The sequence below is a fragment of the Kogia breviceps genome, chromosome 14 (genome assembly GCF_026419965.1).
Source record: "Kogia breviceps isolate mKogBre1 chromosome 14, mKogBre1 haplotype 1, whole genome shotgun sequence".
In the NCBI taxonomy this organism is placed as follows: Eukaryota; Metazoa; Chordata; class Mammalia; order Artiodactyla; family Physeteridae; genus Kogia; species Kogia breviceps.
In genome coordinates, this window is record NC_081323.1 from 39,496,539 (window position 1) to 39,514,883 (window position 18,345).

At 41.3% G+C, this 18,345-nt stretch overlaps 1 protein-coding gene across 2 annotated transcripts in view; it reads left to right on the forward strand.

Annotated features, from left to right (window-relative positions):
• PAK5 (p21 (RAC1) activated kinase 5) overlaps window positions 1–18,041 on the forward strand; it is a 317,201-nt gene extending 299,160 nt beyond the window's left edge. For both annotated transcript variants that reach the window (XM_059036625.2, XM_067013926.1), the window contains 3 exons: window positions 11,489–11,614; window positions 13,720–13,854; window positions 16,525–18,041. In XM_059036625.2, the coding sequence (XP_058892608.1) occupies window positions 11,489–11,614; window positions 13,720–13,854; window positions 16,525–16,680 (417 nt within the window). In that variant the 3' untranslated portion in view covers window positions 16,681–18,041. The remainder of the gene's footprint in view (window positions 1–11,488; window positions 11,615–13,719; window positions 13,855–16,524) is intronic.
• The last annotated feature ends 304 nt before the right edge of the window (window positions 18,042–18,345 follow it).

Consider the following 18,345-nt stretch of genomic DNA (forward strand, 5'->3'; position numbering starts at 1 on the left):
TTTTCTGTCTTAACAGTAAGCTCAGAAAGTAATAAAAACTATAGAAATTTCTTTTATTTTTCTGCCACATTCTTATTTTCATTGGTGGGAGAAAAAATGACTTTTCTAGGACTGTGTCCACCCTGTTCGTGTGACTACGCATGTCTGCAGTATCTCTCAGAGTCCCTGCAGGAAACAGATGACAAATTCCAGTGCTCTGAGGAGAGTTTAATAAAGGTGTGGGCAGATGAGATGTAGAAAAGCCAAAAGGAACTGTCATGAGGACCAGCATAGGTCTCTAGAATGGAACACCACTCTTATTACCCCATGACTGAAGAGGTGAGGTGCAGAACTAGTTACTGGAATCTTGAAATAGAGATGGTTGTGTGAAGAGGGCTGCCTGGCAGGAGCTCTGATCTTCAGTGGAAACCAGACCATAGTGAACCTGCTGGATGGGAGCTGGGCCAATAAGTACCCGAAACTCACTCTGCTCCTTCCTTCCAGTCTCCTACTGGTGCTCCCCATTGGCTGAGTCCAATCAGAAGCCATCAATGGTCAACACAGGTTAGCCTCCCAGGGCTCAGGACTCCCAGATCTGAAAGGAGAAACAGAAGATATCCATCACACTAGTGTATCCTCAGGCCCAGATATCTGCATTTCCCATCATTGCAGCCTGCTCAGGGATTCACTTGAAACTCATCAGCCACACCAGATAGAATACAACAGCCAAGGAAGGCATGAGTTGACATTCCCAGGAAGGATTAGTTAGATGGAAGAGTTTTGAAGCATAGATTTTTTTCCCCCTATTTAGACCCTTTTAATCCTCCTGAAACAAGGCAGATGTAATAGCCTTGTGATGAATAGAGCCAGCTGTCCCTTTAATGCACCTGTCTTTTACCACCCAGCATCCTCAGTCACATGGAAAACATTCACATCACATTAGAATTTGCACAGGAATGATCAGAGGGCAACCAGAAGAAACTACCCAAGAACTTTGGCTTTTCTTCTTTTATTTTAAAAAGATTGTCAATTTTATTGTGGGAAATTCAGCAAATTCAGAAAAGTATAAAGAATAAAATAAAAATCATAATCCCAAAATAATCCCATTTCATATATATATATATATATATATATATATATATATATATATATATGAACATACACACACACACATAATTTACCAACTTAGTTTAATGGGCAGTTTTAAGTCCTGCTTTCTGTATTACTCTGGCTGAATTTTTTTTAAGAGAGTACAGGAGTATGTATCAGTCAGTTTTTGCTACACAACAAACCACTCAATACTTAGTGGCTTAAACCCAGAACCATTTATTTGCTCACAATTCTGCGAGTCGGCTTTTGCACTGACCTCAGCTGGGCCAGCTTACCTCTGCTCCACGTGACATCAGCTGAGCTCACTCTTGCTTTGTGGTCAGTTTGGGGTTGACAGCCTCACTAATTAGCCTGGTGGTTGGCTGGATCTCAGCAGTGGTAGTGGAGGTAGCTGGGCCTAGATACAAGAGGTGGGGAAATAACACCATAAACACCACTGTCTCTTGATGGGAGAAGGTGCAAAGTGGCATCCAAAGGCATGTGGATACAGAGAGGGGAAGACCATGTGGCCATTTTGCAGCATCTCCCATAGAGCAGGGGAGCTATAGGAAAAGGGCTAGAACTCTCTCCTGACCTGACTCAGAAAAGCACCAGGGCAAGGTCCCATGGCCTCAGAACACAATTTGCAGAGTATTGAACTGGTCCACAAATTGGTTCTGGGGACTGGAGCTTACAGGAAAAAAAAAAAAAATCAGGACAGTTTCTGCCAGGCTTTCTTTCCTTGTTTTTAGAGATTGAGGATGTAGACTCACCCTAGCTTTGAGTACCTGTCAGATGTCAAAATCAGACATGAGACAAAGACAGTTCATTATTTAATTATCTTACTTAAAGGTCTCCCCTCCCCACAATATATGAAAGGCTAGACCATTCAGTGTCATTCTTGAGGGCAGAATCTCCGTTTCAAACATTTCTTTAGTTTCCACGCACCCATCAGAGATCACAGGAACTGGCACATCCTCAGTGCTTTGAGTCTGAACAGTTTGTTCACTCACTCATTCAATAAATATGAGCTAAAAGTCATTCTGTTCCAGGGCACTGCTAGGTCCTAAGGATGAATAAAGCAAAATCACTAATTTCATTCACTTTATTTGGAGAATGGGGGTGTGATAATAAACAAATAGATAAACATACAAATAAAATCACCACCAGATTGCAGGGTGATACATTCTAAGTTTTCTATGATTAATTAACTTAAGTAAAGAAGGTGGAGGGTGGAGAGTAGAGGGTCTGTAGAGGCCAGTCAGAGAAGGCACCTCCGCGGTGGGGTGGTGACAGCAGAGACACACATGAGGCGTGGGGCCTGTGGCCTTCAGGGATGAGAGTGTTCCAGGAAGAAGGAACACAGCATGTGGAGTGGAGCCTGACTCTTGGCCACGTTGGCCAGGGTGAGCTCATCCAGATTGAAGAATAAGGTGCCATATTGACTCCAGCTTCTATAGAGAAAGGAAACTTTTTTCCTAAGAAAGAGAACAGAGATGGAGTGTGACTACTCCAAGAAAAGGCTGAGAGTACAATTTATACGAATCTATTGGAGCTTTTATAATGTTCTATAGTACAGAAGACATATTCATTTATTATCATAATACAAAATCACCTTAGGTGTTAAGTCAAAAGTTATTTTCGCATTCTCACATGACTGAGAGTTGGCTGAGCTCAGCCAGCCAGTGCTGCTCTGACTTGTTAGATGGTGCATCTAGAAATCTTCCTCAGCCATATGTCAGGAACGTAGTGCTGACTGTTGGCTGGATGCTCAGCTGGAACTTTCCACCAGAACACCTACCATGTGGCCTTTCCATGTGGCCTTCCTTACAGCATGGAGGCTGGATTCCATGAGTGAGTGTCCCAAGAAAGCAGGGCAGAAGTATGGCATTTTTATGACCTCAAAGTCACATAGTGTCACTTTTACCATGATCACAGGCCTTCCAGATTCAGCGGGAAGGAACATGAAACTCTCCTGAGTGGGAGGAGAATTGAATCACATGTCAAGAAGATCTCATGGGCTGGACAGTATTGTTGATGGCATTTTTGGAAATATTGTCTGTCACACAAGGTGTGCTGTTGGGAGATGTTCAACATCATCAGCCCTTAGAGAAATGCAAATTAAAACTATGAGATATCCTTACACACCTATAAGAATGGCTAAAATGAAAAATAGTTATAACACCACTAATTCATACAATGCTGGTGCGACTGTAAAATGTAGAGCCACTCTTGAAAAATGGTTAGGCAGTTCCTTTCAAAACTGAAAATGGACTTACCGTGTGACAAGCAATCTCACTCTTAGGCATATATTCCAGAGAAATGGAAACTTATTTCCACACATAAACTTGCACACAAATGTTTATGGCAGTTTTAGTCATCATAGCCCAAAACTAAAAATACCTAAATGTCCTCCGGAGGATAAATGATTAAATAAACTATGGTGTATGTATACTAAGGAATACTACCCAGACAAAAGAAGAAATGAATGAGTGACACATGCAAGAACTTGGATGAACCTCAAGGAAATTATGCTGAGTGAAAAAAAAGTCAACCTCAAAAGGATACACACTGCATAATTCCACTTATGTAACATTTGTGAAATAACATAATTAGAGAGATGTACAGCATATTAGTGGTTGCCAGGGTTTAGAGACTGGAATTGTGTGGCTATAAAGGGGTAGCACCATCACCTTATGGTGATGGTACAGTTGCGTATCTTTATTTGTGACGGTGGTTGTGCAAGACTACAATGTGATAAAATTGTAGAGTACACACACATATACACACGTACACACTACATACACAAATGAGTTCATGTATAACTGATAAAATCTGAGTGAGCTCTATGGACTGTACCAACATCAATTTCTTGGTGTTGATATTGAGCTATAGTGCATAAGATGCTAACGTATAGGGAGGACTGGGTGCACATTTCTTTGTAACCTCCTATGAGCCTATATATATAGTATTTCAAAATAAAAAAAATTTTTTTAAACAGTGAATTGCTCGGGTTTAAAAGGATAAGTCCTTTCTGACCTCTTCAAAGACTACAAGGGAAATTTTTTGCTATCAACTGAAAAGAAATCGTTCACTCTTTGTCCATGATAGAAATAATATCTAGTGAGTCACTAATTTGTATTAAGCAGAGGTGTTTAAGGAGTGGTGTTTGGGGTTTGAAAGGGAAAATAAATGACATGTCATACAGTAGTTTCAAGAATTACATGAAGTAATTAGTATAAAACCATAAGAGGTAAACCAGGTACATGGTAGATGCTCAGAGTAAAGGCAGTCCCCCTGCCCTTGCAAATAAGCATTGAGTAAATTCCTCCACGAGTTTTCCTTGGCCTGGGGCTTGCATTTAAGAGATGATACTTAGGGGCCACTAGGTGGAAAGTGACTAACTTTTATCAAATTCATTGGCTGAAATGGAATTCAAACCCATGACCTCTTAAGCCCAATGCATCTATTAAAAAGAGGCATTTACAAGTAATCTTTATGGTTTTTCTTTTTACTATAAATTGGTTGCCACACTTTAAGAATTAGGAGATTTCACATAAAATTTCAGATTCCTGTCTCCCTTGAAAAAAATCAAAGTGTCTGGCAACACTGTGCCTGACTTCACACATGGCAGTAAAGGAGGTGGTGTGATGAGGGTGAATAGCACTGCAGTGCAAATGTTGCTGGTGCCCCACCCTAATCTTCCCATTTCAGTGCTCGCTAACTCCACCTCCAAATGCCACCACCTGTATCTCTTTGCCTGGGGACTTCTCTGGCTACTGTAGTCTGCTCTTCCAGCACAGAGCAGGCTAGAAATTCCAGGAAATTAACATTCGTGCTTCCCAGGAGCAGCCCTGAAAAAGTGATGGGAGTTGGTATATAAATACCCCAGCTCTCTCGCCCTTGGATGGAATAGCTCTGAGGCACATGTTCTACACAGTCTCCCAGATGTCCTCAGCAGGATTAATCTCTAGTTCCCATGGTGGCAACTTCCTTGCTGATTAACCCTTGACTGACTGCCTTCCCTTCCCTGTTATACTTCCCTATTTCACTGCTAGTGTTTCCTGTATCTCTCCAATAAATGACTTACACTGAATCCTTGTCTCAGCATTTTCTTCTGGGAGAGGGGGGGCCCAAACTAACATAGCACCCAGAAATAATAAATATGTTTGTGCCCTTTCTCCCGCAGGATTTGAAGGGAGGGTTAAAGGATAAATAAGGGGCCATAGATGGCCAACCAGAGCCTATGAGTGTTCCACACATTCTCTACTGGGCCCCCGACAATCAACTGGAAGTTAGTGTCTCTTTACCAGGGGCGTGTGTCCCTAGTTTTCCATTGTCTCCACTGGCTCATTTAATTCATTGGTATTATTGGATTGGCCAAAAAGTTCATTCGGGTTTTTCCATTAGGTGTTATGGGAAAACCTGAGCAGAATTTTGGCCAACCCAATATTTTCCTGGCTCCTTTAGCCATTTGAATTTTGTTGTCTCTCAAATTGCTAGAATTTTACAATTAGAAGAAAACCTGAAGATTATCCCCCAGAAGCTCTTCTTAAATAGAGACTTGGGCATATTAAACAGCTTGCTTTAATTCATTCCTTTCCAGTAGTCTCTGAGATACACCCAAACACTCCCTCCACAGAAGTTATTTTCTAATGCAGGGAGCACAGCATGAAAAGTCAGGAGACCCCAGGGTTGAGTTCACTGCTAAAACTGTCACATAGTCTTGGGCAAGTTCCTACCACTCTCTGTGCTGTGCCAAGAGGCAGAGGGGCTGGCTGAGTCCTCTAGGCCATTCCAGCTCAGCTGCTATGATGCCTTCCCTCTCCTCTCGGGTTTGGCTGCTGAAGAAGTGGGTCTTCAGCTGGAGGCACTATCATCAGTCTGACCCCCTCTATTACATTGGTTTCTTTCTCCCTGGGTCATTGCTCTTCTTAAAACAAGTTCTCAGATTTTAGTGAGCATCACAACCCCTGGAGACCTTGGCAAAAAACAGATTCCTGGGCCCTTCTCTCAGAGATTCTGATTCAGTCAGGCTGGATGTATCTCTGAGCAATTTCCAGCTGATGATACACACTTGGGTACCATTGCCTTATAGGGAGAACCCAGGAACCAGGCAAAAAAGCAGCCATCTTTCTGCCTTAGCAAAAACCTGGAGCAGATGCAAGAATTCTTTAGAGCATACACAATTTACAAAACGAGGGGTTTACATTTTATTTTAAACCTGTAGCTATCTTGTGGGTAGATTCTACTTTGCTCCTTCTCTTGCAAATTTTTGTGGGGCCCCTTACTCCTAGCCGGGATGCATTGAGATGGATAAGATCTCAGGTTTAAGTAGCAGCTTTGTCTGACCTCTGAGTTCTAGTTCCTTGTCTGGTCCCTGTGGAACCAGCTACATCTCCTCTTAGTGGGCGGGCAACATGCTTGCTTCAGTTCTCTTAGCCTAACTGCATTAATGAGACAAAGTTGGTTTCCTAAGTACCCACGTTGTACAATCCTATCTAAAATGAGGATGAGCTTAAAGTCTATGTGATTTGCTTTTGTGTGTGTGTGTGTGTGTGTGTGTGTGATTTGCTTTTAATAACTGCCTACAATGTTTTATTATATTCATTACCTGAGTTCTTATTATCTACTTGCAGATTTATTTGGACGAATGTTGTGTGCAATTATGTTCTTTAAGAAAATTGTCTCTTTTATGTACTTGGATGAGTAAATAAATCATGCAAAAGCACTTATACTCCTACAACAGAAGAACAGGCCTGGTTTCCAAGTGTTGAGTTTCAATTTCTCATCTTATATTTTGTCAGGGAGATAATTATTAGTCTGTCAGGTTTGGTATCTTTTTTTAAATGTCTGGAAAAAGAAAGCCATACTAGAGATATTGAAATTAAAACTGCCAATACCAAAATGCTGATACATTCACCTCCTGAACCATTCAGGTTTCTTAATTTTACAGGTAAACAAAATATATTGGCAAAATTGTTCCTCCTTTACTATCTGTGTCATAGGGTTGCGAACTTACTCAGGCTTGAGCTTTGGAAATAACCACACACAAACACAAACACACACACACACACACACACACACACAAAACTAACCTCGACTTCTTCACAAAGCCCCACTGACTAAAATGTTTTTTAAACTCTATTTAACTCAGTCTATTAAATTTAGTCTGGAGACAAATGTGGGTTATGGGTCCTCCGGGTGAAGGAGATACAATACATCTTGTTCCTCGCTGGTCCCTGCTTGGTGTGACAGCCTCTTCTGGTACCTGGGCTTGTGACCATTGAACATTAGCTGGTCCCATCAGCTGCTGGTCTTTTCAGGAAGAGGCTTCTCTGCAGTATTTTATTCCAGCCTCTTTCCTCAAGTCTTGAAAGCTATCCTCGAGACTGCCTCTCATGTCAACCATAGGCTTGTGCCTGGCACTTCCCTGTTCCTTCACTGAGATTTGGAGGAGCTTCGGGAGCCCTGCATACCACACAAAGGCCATGGAAACCAGTAGCATTGCCTCAAGTTCATTTCCACACACTCTGTTGTGCCATCTCTCCATGGAGGCCATGTTGGGCATAGCCAAAGCTGATGTGCAGCTGGTATTCACCAGTGTATCTATACCCATTGTTAAAATGTTTCAATACTCTCATGCTTGTTGGTTAATAGCCACTGTTTCCAGTCATTGGAGTATTATCCCCCATGACCCCAGCCCTTTACCAGGACACCCCTTGCCTCATTAAGGATGGTAATGCCCACAGGATAACTCCAGAACAAAGCTCAACTTTACGTCTAGATTCTGATTGGTCTAGATGAATCTGGTTAATAAATATTTTTAATATTACCTCTGAACACAGATGCATGTGGCTTCTCTCCCTTGCTTGTGTGGGTATGTATGCTACTCAGATATTTCTGAAGCACACCACCATCTGCTCAGGGTGGTAAGAATTGGTGTATAATAAAGAGTTGGGGCCTGACATAAGTTACTGCTCTTTGTCCTCTTCTGCAAATAATCCTTGGTTAAAAGGGATGGACTGTAGGGCTTTCACTTCTCAGAATTGTAGACACCTTTTACAATAGGACAGCAAGGATTATGGACCAGTTACCGTGGCCATAGGGCACTCTTCTTTCTTTTTTAATGTAATATTCTCTTCTTTTTTTTTTTTTGCTGCATCTTGCAGCTTGTGGGATCTTAGTTCCCCAGCCAGGGATTGAACCCGGGCCCCAGCAGTGAAGGAGCCAAATCCTAACCACTGGACTGCCAGGGAATTCCCTTTATACCACATGGAAATTCTGTGATCTGACACATCTGGGCTTGATTCTTGATATGCCAAAGCAATTGAGAAAAATCATCTCTCTGTTAAACCATCTTTCTCTAGCATTCCATCTGGTGCAATCCAAATTGAAGGAGTCCCATCCCAAACCACACCCCACTAGTCTTGGCCTGATTAGAGAGCAGATCATGAACAAGGAAATGGAAAAATAAAAACATAATAATTTCCAAAACATTACCTCCTTTTCATCTGTGTTACAACTTTGATTCTAGAAACAGTTGTCTTCAGTAAGTCAATGATGGTATCAGAAGGAGCACCAAAGTGTTTTCTATCACGTGATCTATTGTCCCATGTATGTATGTATGTATGTATATATATGTCAATATCAGATAATATCGATCTAACAGCATGAGTTTTATGAGTATCTACTGTTTTCTCAGCTCTTAAGGAACACAGTGAGGCTTCATAATTAAAAGGCAGAGCTACTGCCCCTGAGCAATGTCACTTCTAGCTGAGGGAAAATCTCAGCACCAGAAAAAAGTTCAAGATTAAGTGAATGCTAAATTCTCTCAAATTTGGTGAGGGGAGAGATCAATATGGGCTCCTGAGAAAAATTCTAGAGGAAGTGAGAAGTGATCAGGGCCTTGAACTATCCTTAAGAATTGAATATGCTTTCCAATTAAGATTAGGAAAAAGGCAAAGATATCCCCTCTCACCACTCCTTTTCAACATCATACTAGAAGTACTAGCTAATGCAATAAAATGAGAAGGAATAAAAGGTATACATACTAGGAAATAAGAAATAAAACTATCTTTGGTCACAGGTGACATGATCATCTATTCAGGAAATCTGAAAGAATCAACAAGAAAATCTAGAGCTAATAAATGATTATAACACGGTTGTAGGATATCTCGTTAATATACAGAAGTCAATCACTTTTCTATGTACCAGCAATACAAGTGGAATTTGAAATTAAAAACACTGCTATTTACATTATCACCCTCCAAAATGAAATACGTAGGTATAAATCAAGCAAAATAGGTACTACATCTATATGAGGAAAACTACAAAACTCAGATGAATAAAATAAAAAAAACTAAATAAATGGAGAGGTATTCCATTGGATAGGAAGAACTCAGTATTGTCAAGATGTTACTTCTTCCCAACTTGATCTATAGATTTGAAATCTCAGTCAAAATCTCAGTGAGTTATTTTGTAGATATCGACAAATTGATTCTAAAGTTTATATGGAGAGGCAAAAGACCAACATAATCATCAACACATATTGAAGAAGAAGAACAAAGTGCAAGACTGACACTACCTAACTTTAGGACTTTTTGAGACAGTGTGGTATTAGCAAAGAATTGACAAATAGACCAACGAAACAGGGTTGAGTTTACTGCTAACAGAGAGCCCAGAAGTAGACCCACATAAATAGAGTCAACTGATCTTTGACAAGGGAGTAAAGGCAGTAAAATGGAGCAAAGATGGTCTTTTCAACAAGTAGTATTGGAATAGCTGGACATCCACATGCCAAAAAAATGAATCTAGACACAGACTGTATACCCTTCACAAAATTTAACTCCATGTGGAGTTAAAAAGAGTATCTAGCAAGAGCACCTAAAAAGAGAAGAGGTGAGAGTTGGGACCCAAACTCCTGGAAGCCCCAGTATTTAAGTTGTGGCCAGCAGAGCTAGAGCCAGAAAAAAAGGTTGAAAAAATTTCAGAGAGGTATCAAGAGAATAAAGGGAGAATTTGTGCCTTAGAGACTGTACCTTTGATCTATGGAAATTTTAACTTCAATGGCCATTCTGAACCATTGCCAACCAATGCCTGAATCATTGATTTTGTTTTGTTTTGGTTTGTTTTGTTTTGTTTTCATTTAATGTATTCTGTCATCACCAATAATCCTAAGTGGAAATCCTTTTCAATGAGGCTGTCTGAAGTTCATACCAGGTCACCATGAACAGAATCAAGCCTCCAAGAAATAAACTGAATCATGGTCACCTAGAATATATAAACTGGCAGGGTGCCTGAGGGTGCAGTATGTTCTTACGAGTATTCTTAAAGGCACTGGGCAAGAAATCTCAGGGTGTTTTTCTTTTTGATGACCTCTAAGGTAAATAACATATATGTAAATTGGGTAATTAAGATGACCACCTTGTACCCCTGGTAACTAATTGCTCACACCCAGTTTCTATGCCCACATTTCCACTTGCATTGATATTCACATTGGCAACTTCAACTGTCATGAGAAAAGGAGGAAAACCAAAAGAAAAGGGGAGCCAGTACTTAAGGTGATATCACAGCATCCTTTATAAATCGGGTCTTGCAATAATTCAAACATAGAAATGAGGTTGGTTATTTGAACCATCTTCTGGGACTTAGAAATCTAAATGTCTTCGGCGCAAAAAAACCCCTAAATTGCAGCAGTTTGTGCAAAACTCGTGTTGAGAATAGCAGTTTACTTACGCTAAAGCATCATCTGTTACATTAAATGAAAGTAGTAGGTTTGAATTTTAATGAATTTGTTTTGGGTGTATTGTAAATTTGGGGGTTTCATAATTTTATAAAAATAGCAGCAGCAGGAGTTAAACATTTGCAAGTCAATCCTGCTGGAGCCATAAGAGGTTTTTCACTAAAATGGATTGTACCTTTCCAATAAAAGGGTCTGATAGCACCTCCTCTGGTATTTTCAAGGTCTGTTAACAATGAGATGGTGGTTTTGTTTTGAATCTGAAACTCTTTCTATATTTCTACATCTCGAAGCCAGTATTTTTTTTTTAATTTATTGAAGCATAGTTGATTTACAATGTTGTGTTAGTTTCTGGTGTACAGCAAAGTGATTCGGCTATACATATATATAAGAGTTTGCATCTGCTAATCCCAAACTCCTAGTCCCTCCCTCTCCCACCCCCACTCCCCCTTGGCAACCACCAGTCTGTTCCCTATGTCTGTGAGTCTGTTTCTGTTTCAAAGATAAGTTCATTTGTGTCATAGTTTAGATTCCACACATAAGTGACATTGTACGGTATCTGTCCTCTTTCTGACTTTCTTCACTTAGTATGATAATCTCTAGGTCCGTCCATGTTGCTGCAAATGTCAGAGCCAATATTTTTAAATTGTTAGTTTGTTGCATTCCTTTCCTTTTCAGATAAAGTTGTCTGACTTTGGTTTCTGTGCTCAAGTTTCCAAAGAGGTGCCAAAGAGGAAATCACTGGTTGGCACGCCCTACTGGATGGCACCTGAGGTGATTTCTAGGCTGCCTTATGGGACAGAGGTAAGGGAGTGATGGTCATTGTTGGGGAGTGGCAGGGTCTGGTTAGGCTCTGGGATGCAGGGGTTCTGAGCTCGTTAATGACCACAGGACATCAGGGTGATGACTTTTAACTCCACATTTGACCCCCATTCACTAGGCTTGTCACAGAGTAGGTTGTGGAAGAAGGGAGACTGGCCACCCCTGAGATATTGCCACAACATTGATCCAGGAGCATACTTAGGCCCCAAGTTGACAGTGGGAGAGAGTCACTCAAACTATTATCTTACCCTCAGGGCCAGGCATGCACAAAGCGAGAAAATGCAACCTGAAAAGTGGCCGGAGACACACAGATGAGTAGGTGTGATGATTCAAAGGATAGAACGTCAGAGAAATCTCCACAGGATTGGGGTTAATATTTGGATGAGAAATAATGTTTTCCTATAGGAAAAATCATATACGAATATTGCAACATATTTTAAAATATGGCAAAATGTTTGTTTCCTCTGAAAAGGAAATAATCACTCATAATCTATCTTTTAATTGTTTTTTGTTTTTCTAATCAAAAAAATTTTTTGATCTTTTTTTATTGAATGAAAGATTCTTTAAATTCTATGGTGCTTTATAATTTTTTAAAGTTTCACACATGTGATTTCATATAATTCCATAATAACCTCCCCTTTCTAAAAAAATTCTCTCTCCCTGTATTGCCCTTCCTCCTTTCTCTCTCCCCACTGGTAACCACTAGTTTGTTCTCTGTGTCCATGAGTCTTCTTCTTTTTTGCTTTATTCACTAGTTTGTTGTAGTTTTTAGATTCCACAGATAAGTGATATCATACAGTATTTGTCTTTCTCTGTCTGACTTGTTTCCTTAACATAATGCCCTCCAAGTCCATCCATGTTGCTGCAAATGGCAAAATTTCATTCCTTTTTTATGGCTGAGTAGTATTCCATTGTATATATACCACATCTTCTTTATCCATTCGTCTGTTGATGGACACTTAGATTGCTTCCATACCTGCTCATAATCTATTAAGGGACAAGGTTTGGATACATAAAACGAGGCGCCAGAAGTGGAGGAGGCCTTCTAGGGGGAGAATAGTGTTAATAGAAGCTCTGAGACACACACACACTACACACACATCCACACAGAGGTAAGGAGCTGGTTTTGCCTGGGCACACAGTGTTTCCACACATTATGGTACAGAAGGTGATCCTAAGAGAGGAGAAGCCTGCACGTGGTGGCACAGACCAGGGAGCAAAGAAGAGTGGCAAAAATTCAGGTGGACTCTGCTCCCTTTCCCCGGTTTACTTGCCCTTGGATGAATACTCCACTTGTTTGTCTCACTGTGGTCCCAAGAGCATCAATTCTCAGTGACGGTCACTGTGCGGGTGAGAGCAGGAATGTGAATAACTGATAAGAGGTGTAATGAGTCTGGGAGGGGGAGGCAACAGTGCCTGGGGATTTATAGCACGGCTGTGGCTCCTCCTTGTCATGACTTCCCATTCTTTACCCAGAAAGAGTTGCTTGTTGTCTCTCCCTTTCTTTCCCTCCATTCCCTGAACATGGTTTTATAGATCATGGTTTTGTCCACACTGCTTCAAAGTGTTAAAACACAAAGAAAAAAAAAAAAAATACAGGGGCAAAGAACTATTTTTAAAAATCAAATTAATAGAAGAATCAGGATATATTGTGCTGTGCAATGTAGCTCTTTGGAGTTTGTTATGAATATGCCAAAAACTTTTCTTATTTTCTTATGGTTTAAATGCAACTTTCCTCTCTGTTCATAATATAAAACTTTGGATGGTTTTCACATCTGCCCTGTAGACCATAAACCACCCAAGTTAACAGGATTAGAAGAAAGTTCTAAACTTCAGAGTGTTAAGACATTCACGTGTATCTAATTGTCAGAATCTTCGCTCAAGTTGTATTTTAAAAGTAGACGAAGACCATTAGCAAACACTTGGTCACTCAACAATTCAGCCTATAAATATGAATTGTATATTTTGAGAGGTTACAAATCCCATAGTAATTTATGAATGAGTATGAATCTATTGGGGTCCCTGACACATCCAACCTTTCAGAAGGTTCTCTTTGCCTGAGGTAATCAGTGTGGTGTGCCTAACAGGTGGACATCTGGTCTCTCGGGATCATGGTGATAGAGATGATTGACGGCGAGCCCCCCTACTTCAATGAGCCTCCCCTCCAGGCCATGCGGCGGATCCGGGACAGTTTACCTCCAAGAGTGAAGGACCTGCACAAGGTGAGAAGCAGCATCCGTTGCTGAAGTTCAACATCATTCTTTGATTTTTCCATCTCTCTGTAGTTTTAAAGACTGGCATATCGCATCCAGGAGTAGATCCTGGTTTATGGGCATGGATTTTTGGAATTCGAGTTGCTTGCATTCAGAGCTCTGCTATTCTTGTTCACTCGCTTGGGCAAGTGAGTCAGCCTCTCCATCTCTGAAGCTCATCTGTAAAATGGGGTACACCTGCTCCTCTTTCATGGGGTTGGCTCTACTCCTCACTCCCTCCTTGAGAATCTATTGCATGCTGGGGGCTGTTCTAATGGCTGGGATATGGCAGCTCAAAACCCCACATTTCCTGACTGTCATAGAGGTTGCATTCTAGTTGGAGAAGCAGTTAATCAACCACACACAGATGGATGAATAAAGTAATTTCAGAGAGTGGTACCTACTAGGAAGCAAATAGAACACTGTGATGTGATGGAAGGGGCCAGAGAGGGGGCTGGGAGCTAGTTCTGGCTGAGAGGTGAAAGATGCCCTTTCAAGGGGCTGGAACCTGATTGGAAAGAAGGAGTAAGTTATGCAAAAAGATCTGGGAGGGGCTTCCCTGGTGGCGCAGTGGTTGAGAGTCCGCCTGCCAATGCAGGGGACGCGGGTTCGTGCCCCGGTCTGGGAGGATCCCACATGCCGCGGAGCGGCTGGGTCCGTGAGCCATGGCCGCTGAGCCTGCGCGTCCGGAGCCTGTGCTCCGCAACGGGAGAGGCCACAACAGAGAGAGGCCCGCGTACCGCAAAAAAAAAAAAAAAAAAAAAAAAAAAAAAAAAAGATCTGGGAGAACAATGTCCCAGGCAGAGGGAGGAGCAGTGCAAAGAACCTCAGCCAGAGCAAAGTGGGCATGAGGAAAGGGTGAGGCATGTCAGAGGGTAAGCAGGGGCTAGATTGTGGAGGGCAAAGAGCAACATGGTTAAAGGACCAAGTAGGGTCTTTCCTGTTTTCCAAAGATTGTCAAGTAGGGCCAAGCTCAGAACATATGATGCTAAGCCAAAGAACTTCCACCATGGAGGCCACCAGTGGGGGCAGAGCTTGCTGAGAGGTGCTGTCTCCACAGATCAGCTCTATAAATGCTGACCCCTCCCATCTGCCTCCTGACAATAAGAGAGGGAGTGAGGCTGCCTTAGGTGAGGGCATAGTTTGTAATGGTTGCTTCTCCTCTTCCCGCACCCCTAAACCTTAGGGAAGAGCCCCAATAGAATCACTCATAGAGGTTGTGTGGATCTGCCAAAAAGATGGGAGACTGCTTGAATTGAACAGGAGATTGAAATTTGTACTGCATTGGACTGGGTTTAAATAATAAAAAGTGGCTAAAATAGTATGGTATCAAATAGTCCCACACCCGGTATGAAGGCATGTGATGTTCTTCAAAGTCACAGACAAGAGCAGCTTTCATCCTAATGGTCAAAAACTGGAAACCTTCCAAGGTTGTTTCCCAAAGGGATAAGTCATATGTGGGATGATTCAGCAGTGAATACTACACAGCAATGCAAAGGAGACAGCTTTTGCCACACACATCAGGGATGCATCTCACAGACACAGTGTTGAGTGAAAGCAGCCAGAGAGAGAAGGGTTGACAGCCAATGACTCCATTTCTATAAAGGACAAAAGCAGGTAAAAATTCGTCTTATCAGAAGTCAGGATAGTGGTGATCCTTTGCAGGGAGACAGGTATTGATTGGAAGGGGGCTGGAGGGAGATATGTTCTGTATTTTGATAGGGGTGGGGAATATATAGGTGTAAATATGTGTTTAAAAAAAAACTACTGTAGGGCTTCCCTAGTGGCGCAGTGGTTGAGAATCTACCTGCCACTGCCGGGGACATGGGTTCAAGCCCTAGTCTGGGAGGATCCCACATGCCGCGGAGCAAGTAGGCCTGTGAGCCACAATTACTGAGCCTGCGTGTCTGGAGCCTGTGCTCCGCAACAAGAGAGGCCACGATAGTGAGAGGCCCGCGCACCACGATGAAGAGTGGCCCCCGCTCGCCACAACTAGAGAAAGCCCTACTCGCCACAACTAGAGAAAGCCCTCGCACAGAAACGAGGACCCAACACAGCCAAAAATAAATAAATAAATAAAATTTAAAAAAAAAAAAAACTACTGTAGAACATAAACTTTTTATACGCTCGAATGTACGTAAGCTATACCTCAAATAGTAAATTACACAAAATTAAAGGAAAAATGCTGTCTATGTCAGATATCCTTACAAAAGTTTGTTTCTCTTCAAGAAAGTGATTCCACAAAGCCTAGATGATTTCAGTGGTTACACAAAGAAAACTCATTCCATGTTTACACCACTGTTCGTCAAACATGTGTGGCCAGAACCTATACAAAGTAGACACTTCATAATAGCTGCTATTGTCACTATTATACCATTATTATTTTATTTAGTAAATATTCTTTGTAATACCATCACTTACTCCTATTATTTCAGACTTGAAGAAGGTAAGGAAAACAGCATATGTTAAGAAAGGCAATTCCTGCTTTTGATTCCATAACCTCTTTCTCCTCAGCTGACATTCTGGAACTTGAAGTTGTTGATAGAATGACTTTCCTGGGAATTCGCTGGGAACCCATTTTAGGGGAACTGGGTTGGGTGTCTATGTTAGTCCTCAAGATGGTGTCTTGCGTTTTCACAGGTTTCTTCAGTGCTCCGGGGATTCCTAGACCTGATGTTGGTGAGGGAACCCTCTCAAAGAGCCACAGCCCAGGAACTCCTCGGACATCCATTCTTGAAATTGGCAGGTCCGCCATCTTGCATTGTTCCCCTCATGAGACAATACAGGCATCACTGAGCAGAGGATTCATAGAGGTGACAAAGCTAGATGAGGACATGAGAATAATTCAGGAGAACACAAGGAAACCAGAGAACGTGTAACAGACCTGTATATTCCAGACCAGCTGATTGATGGGACAGTGTGATGACCGGCAGGGTTTGGCAGACCAGCGCATCTTCTTGTGTCTTAAACAGGCATCTCTCCACTAACAGCTGGTGTGGTCATTTGGAACATGGCTTTAATAAGTCATTATTATATTTTTCAGCCTTTCATCCAGCAAATCAGAATGACTCAGTACAAACTCCGTTATGATATATCCTAGCCACATGCAGGGTAACGCACAGGATTTTCTATATTGAAAGAATACTTTTCTGGCAAAAAAAGAAAGGATAACAAAAAGCACTTTTTTCTTAATGGTAGCAGTGTAATGTATTTTGCAATGAATTTGTAATTTTTCTGTACAATAGTTTTGATAATTTATAGTACTTTGATGTCACGTTGCCATTGTATCAGTTGAAGTAATACCTGTTTACTAGCAAGAGTTTGAACAAAGTATTTCCTACTTTTTTATCCCTTTCAGAGAACCAACGATTCTATAGGAACTTTGAATACTGAATGTCTCTCAATCACCATTAGCTTTAGTAGAATATCTTTCTTATCTTAACAAGTGTCTTATGTGATGGAAGAAGACTTAAGAGTGATGGTGATGGGGGTGCACATTCCATTTATCCAGCCAAAAATAATACAGTACAATAAAATGTGAGCCACAGTATACCACCAAAAGTACTCCTTGGGAGAAAGCTAAATATTCTGAAAAATCACATTTTCCTTCAAGCCTGTTAGTAGCAAACCATCTTTTGCACAGCAGGATGTTTCCCTTAGTACTTAAAGGGGTACGATGTCCCCTTGGGGCCAAATTTCCCCTCCAAGGAACAATTTTAGTGCTGGGATCATTTGATGTACTTGTAGGAGGCCGTGAGCTCCACATCCTACTCCTCCGCCATCTTGATCCGACAACCCAGTGCTAGGATCATTTGGACTCCATTCCCCAAATTGAATGTTTCAAGAAGGCTGTGAGAATTCCAGTCTCACAAAGGGAAAAAAAGAGAGAAGAGGGCAAGATGTTTGGTTTTGTTCGTCACTGTTTTTAAAACTCTGTGTGCTAGCACCCCAAACTCTTGTCTGTAATTTACCTTCGTCGCTATTGTTTCTGTATCATACTGGAAGTCTGGATTCTAGAGAATGAATTAGGAAGCGGGGATTTTCCCGGGTGTGACCCGAATTCAGTTGTGACCATGTTCTGTGTTTCTGACATAGGAGAGTTGTGCTGCTGACTAGATCTTCTTGAATGTTGATAAACACGAATGACTACTACAATACATTTTGTGTTGCTTGTTGGATGAATTTGCATGTTAACTGTAGGCCAATATAGATTTGCCTTTAAAACTCTGGAAAAGCTACATAGTCATCATCAGTTGCCATTACTTCTGCATCCAACGAAAGCCATTTTTTACCAAACTGGAAAATCAAAGGCTTTTCTTAATTTCACATACTGCAACAAACATGAATTGAAAATTGTGAAAATGCTCTGGTTGCTCTAAGCCTAATTAAGAATGTTTGTAATTAATAGGTTGCTAATTATTTATTAAATTTAAAAAGGGAAAAAAGGGCATAAAATGACCT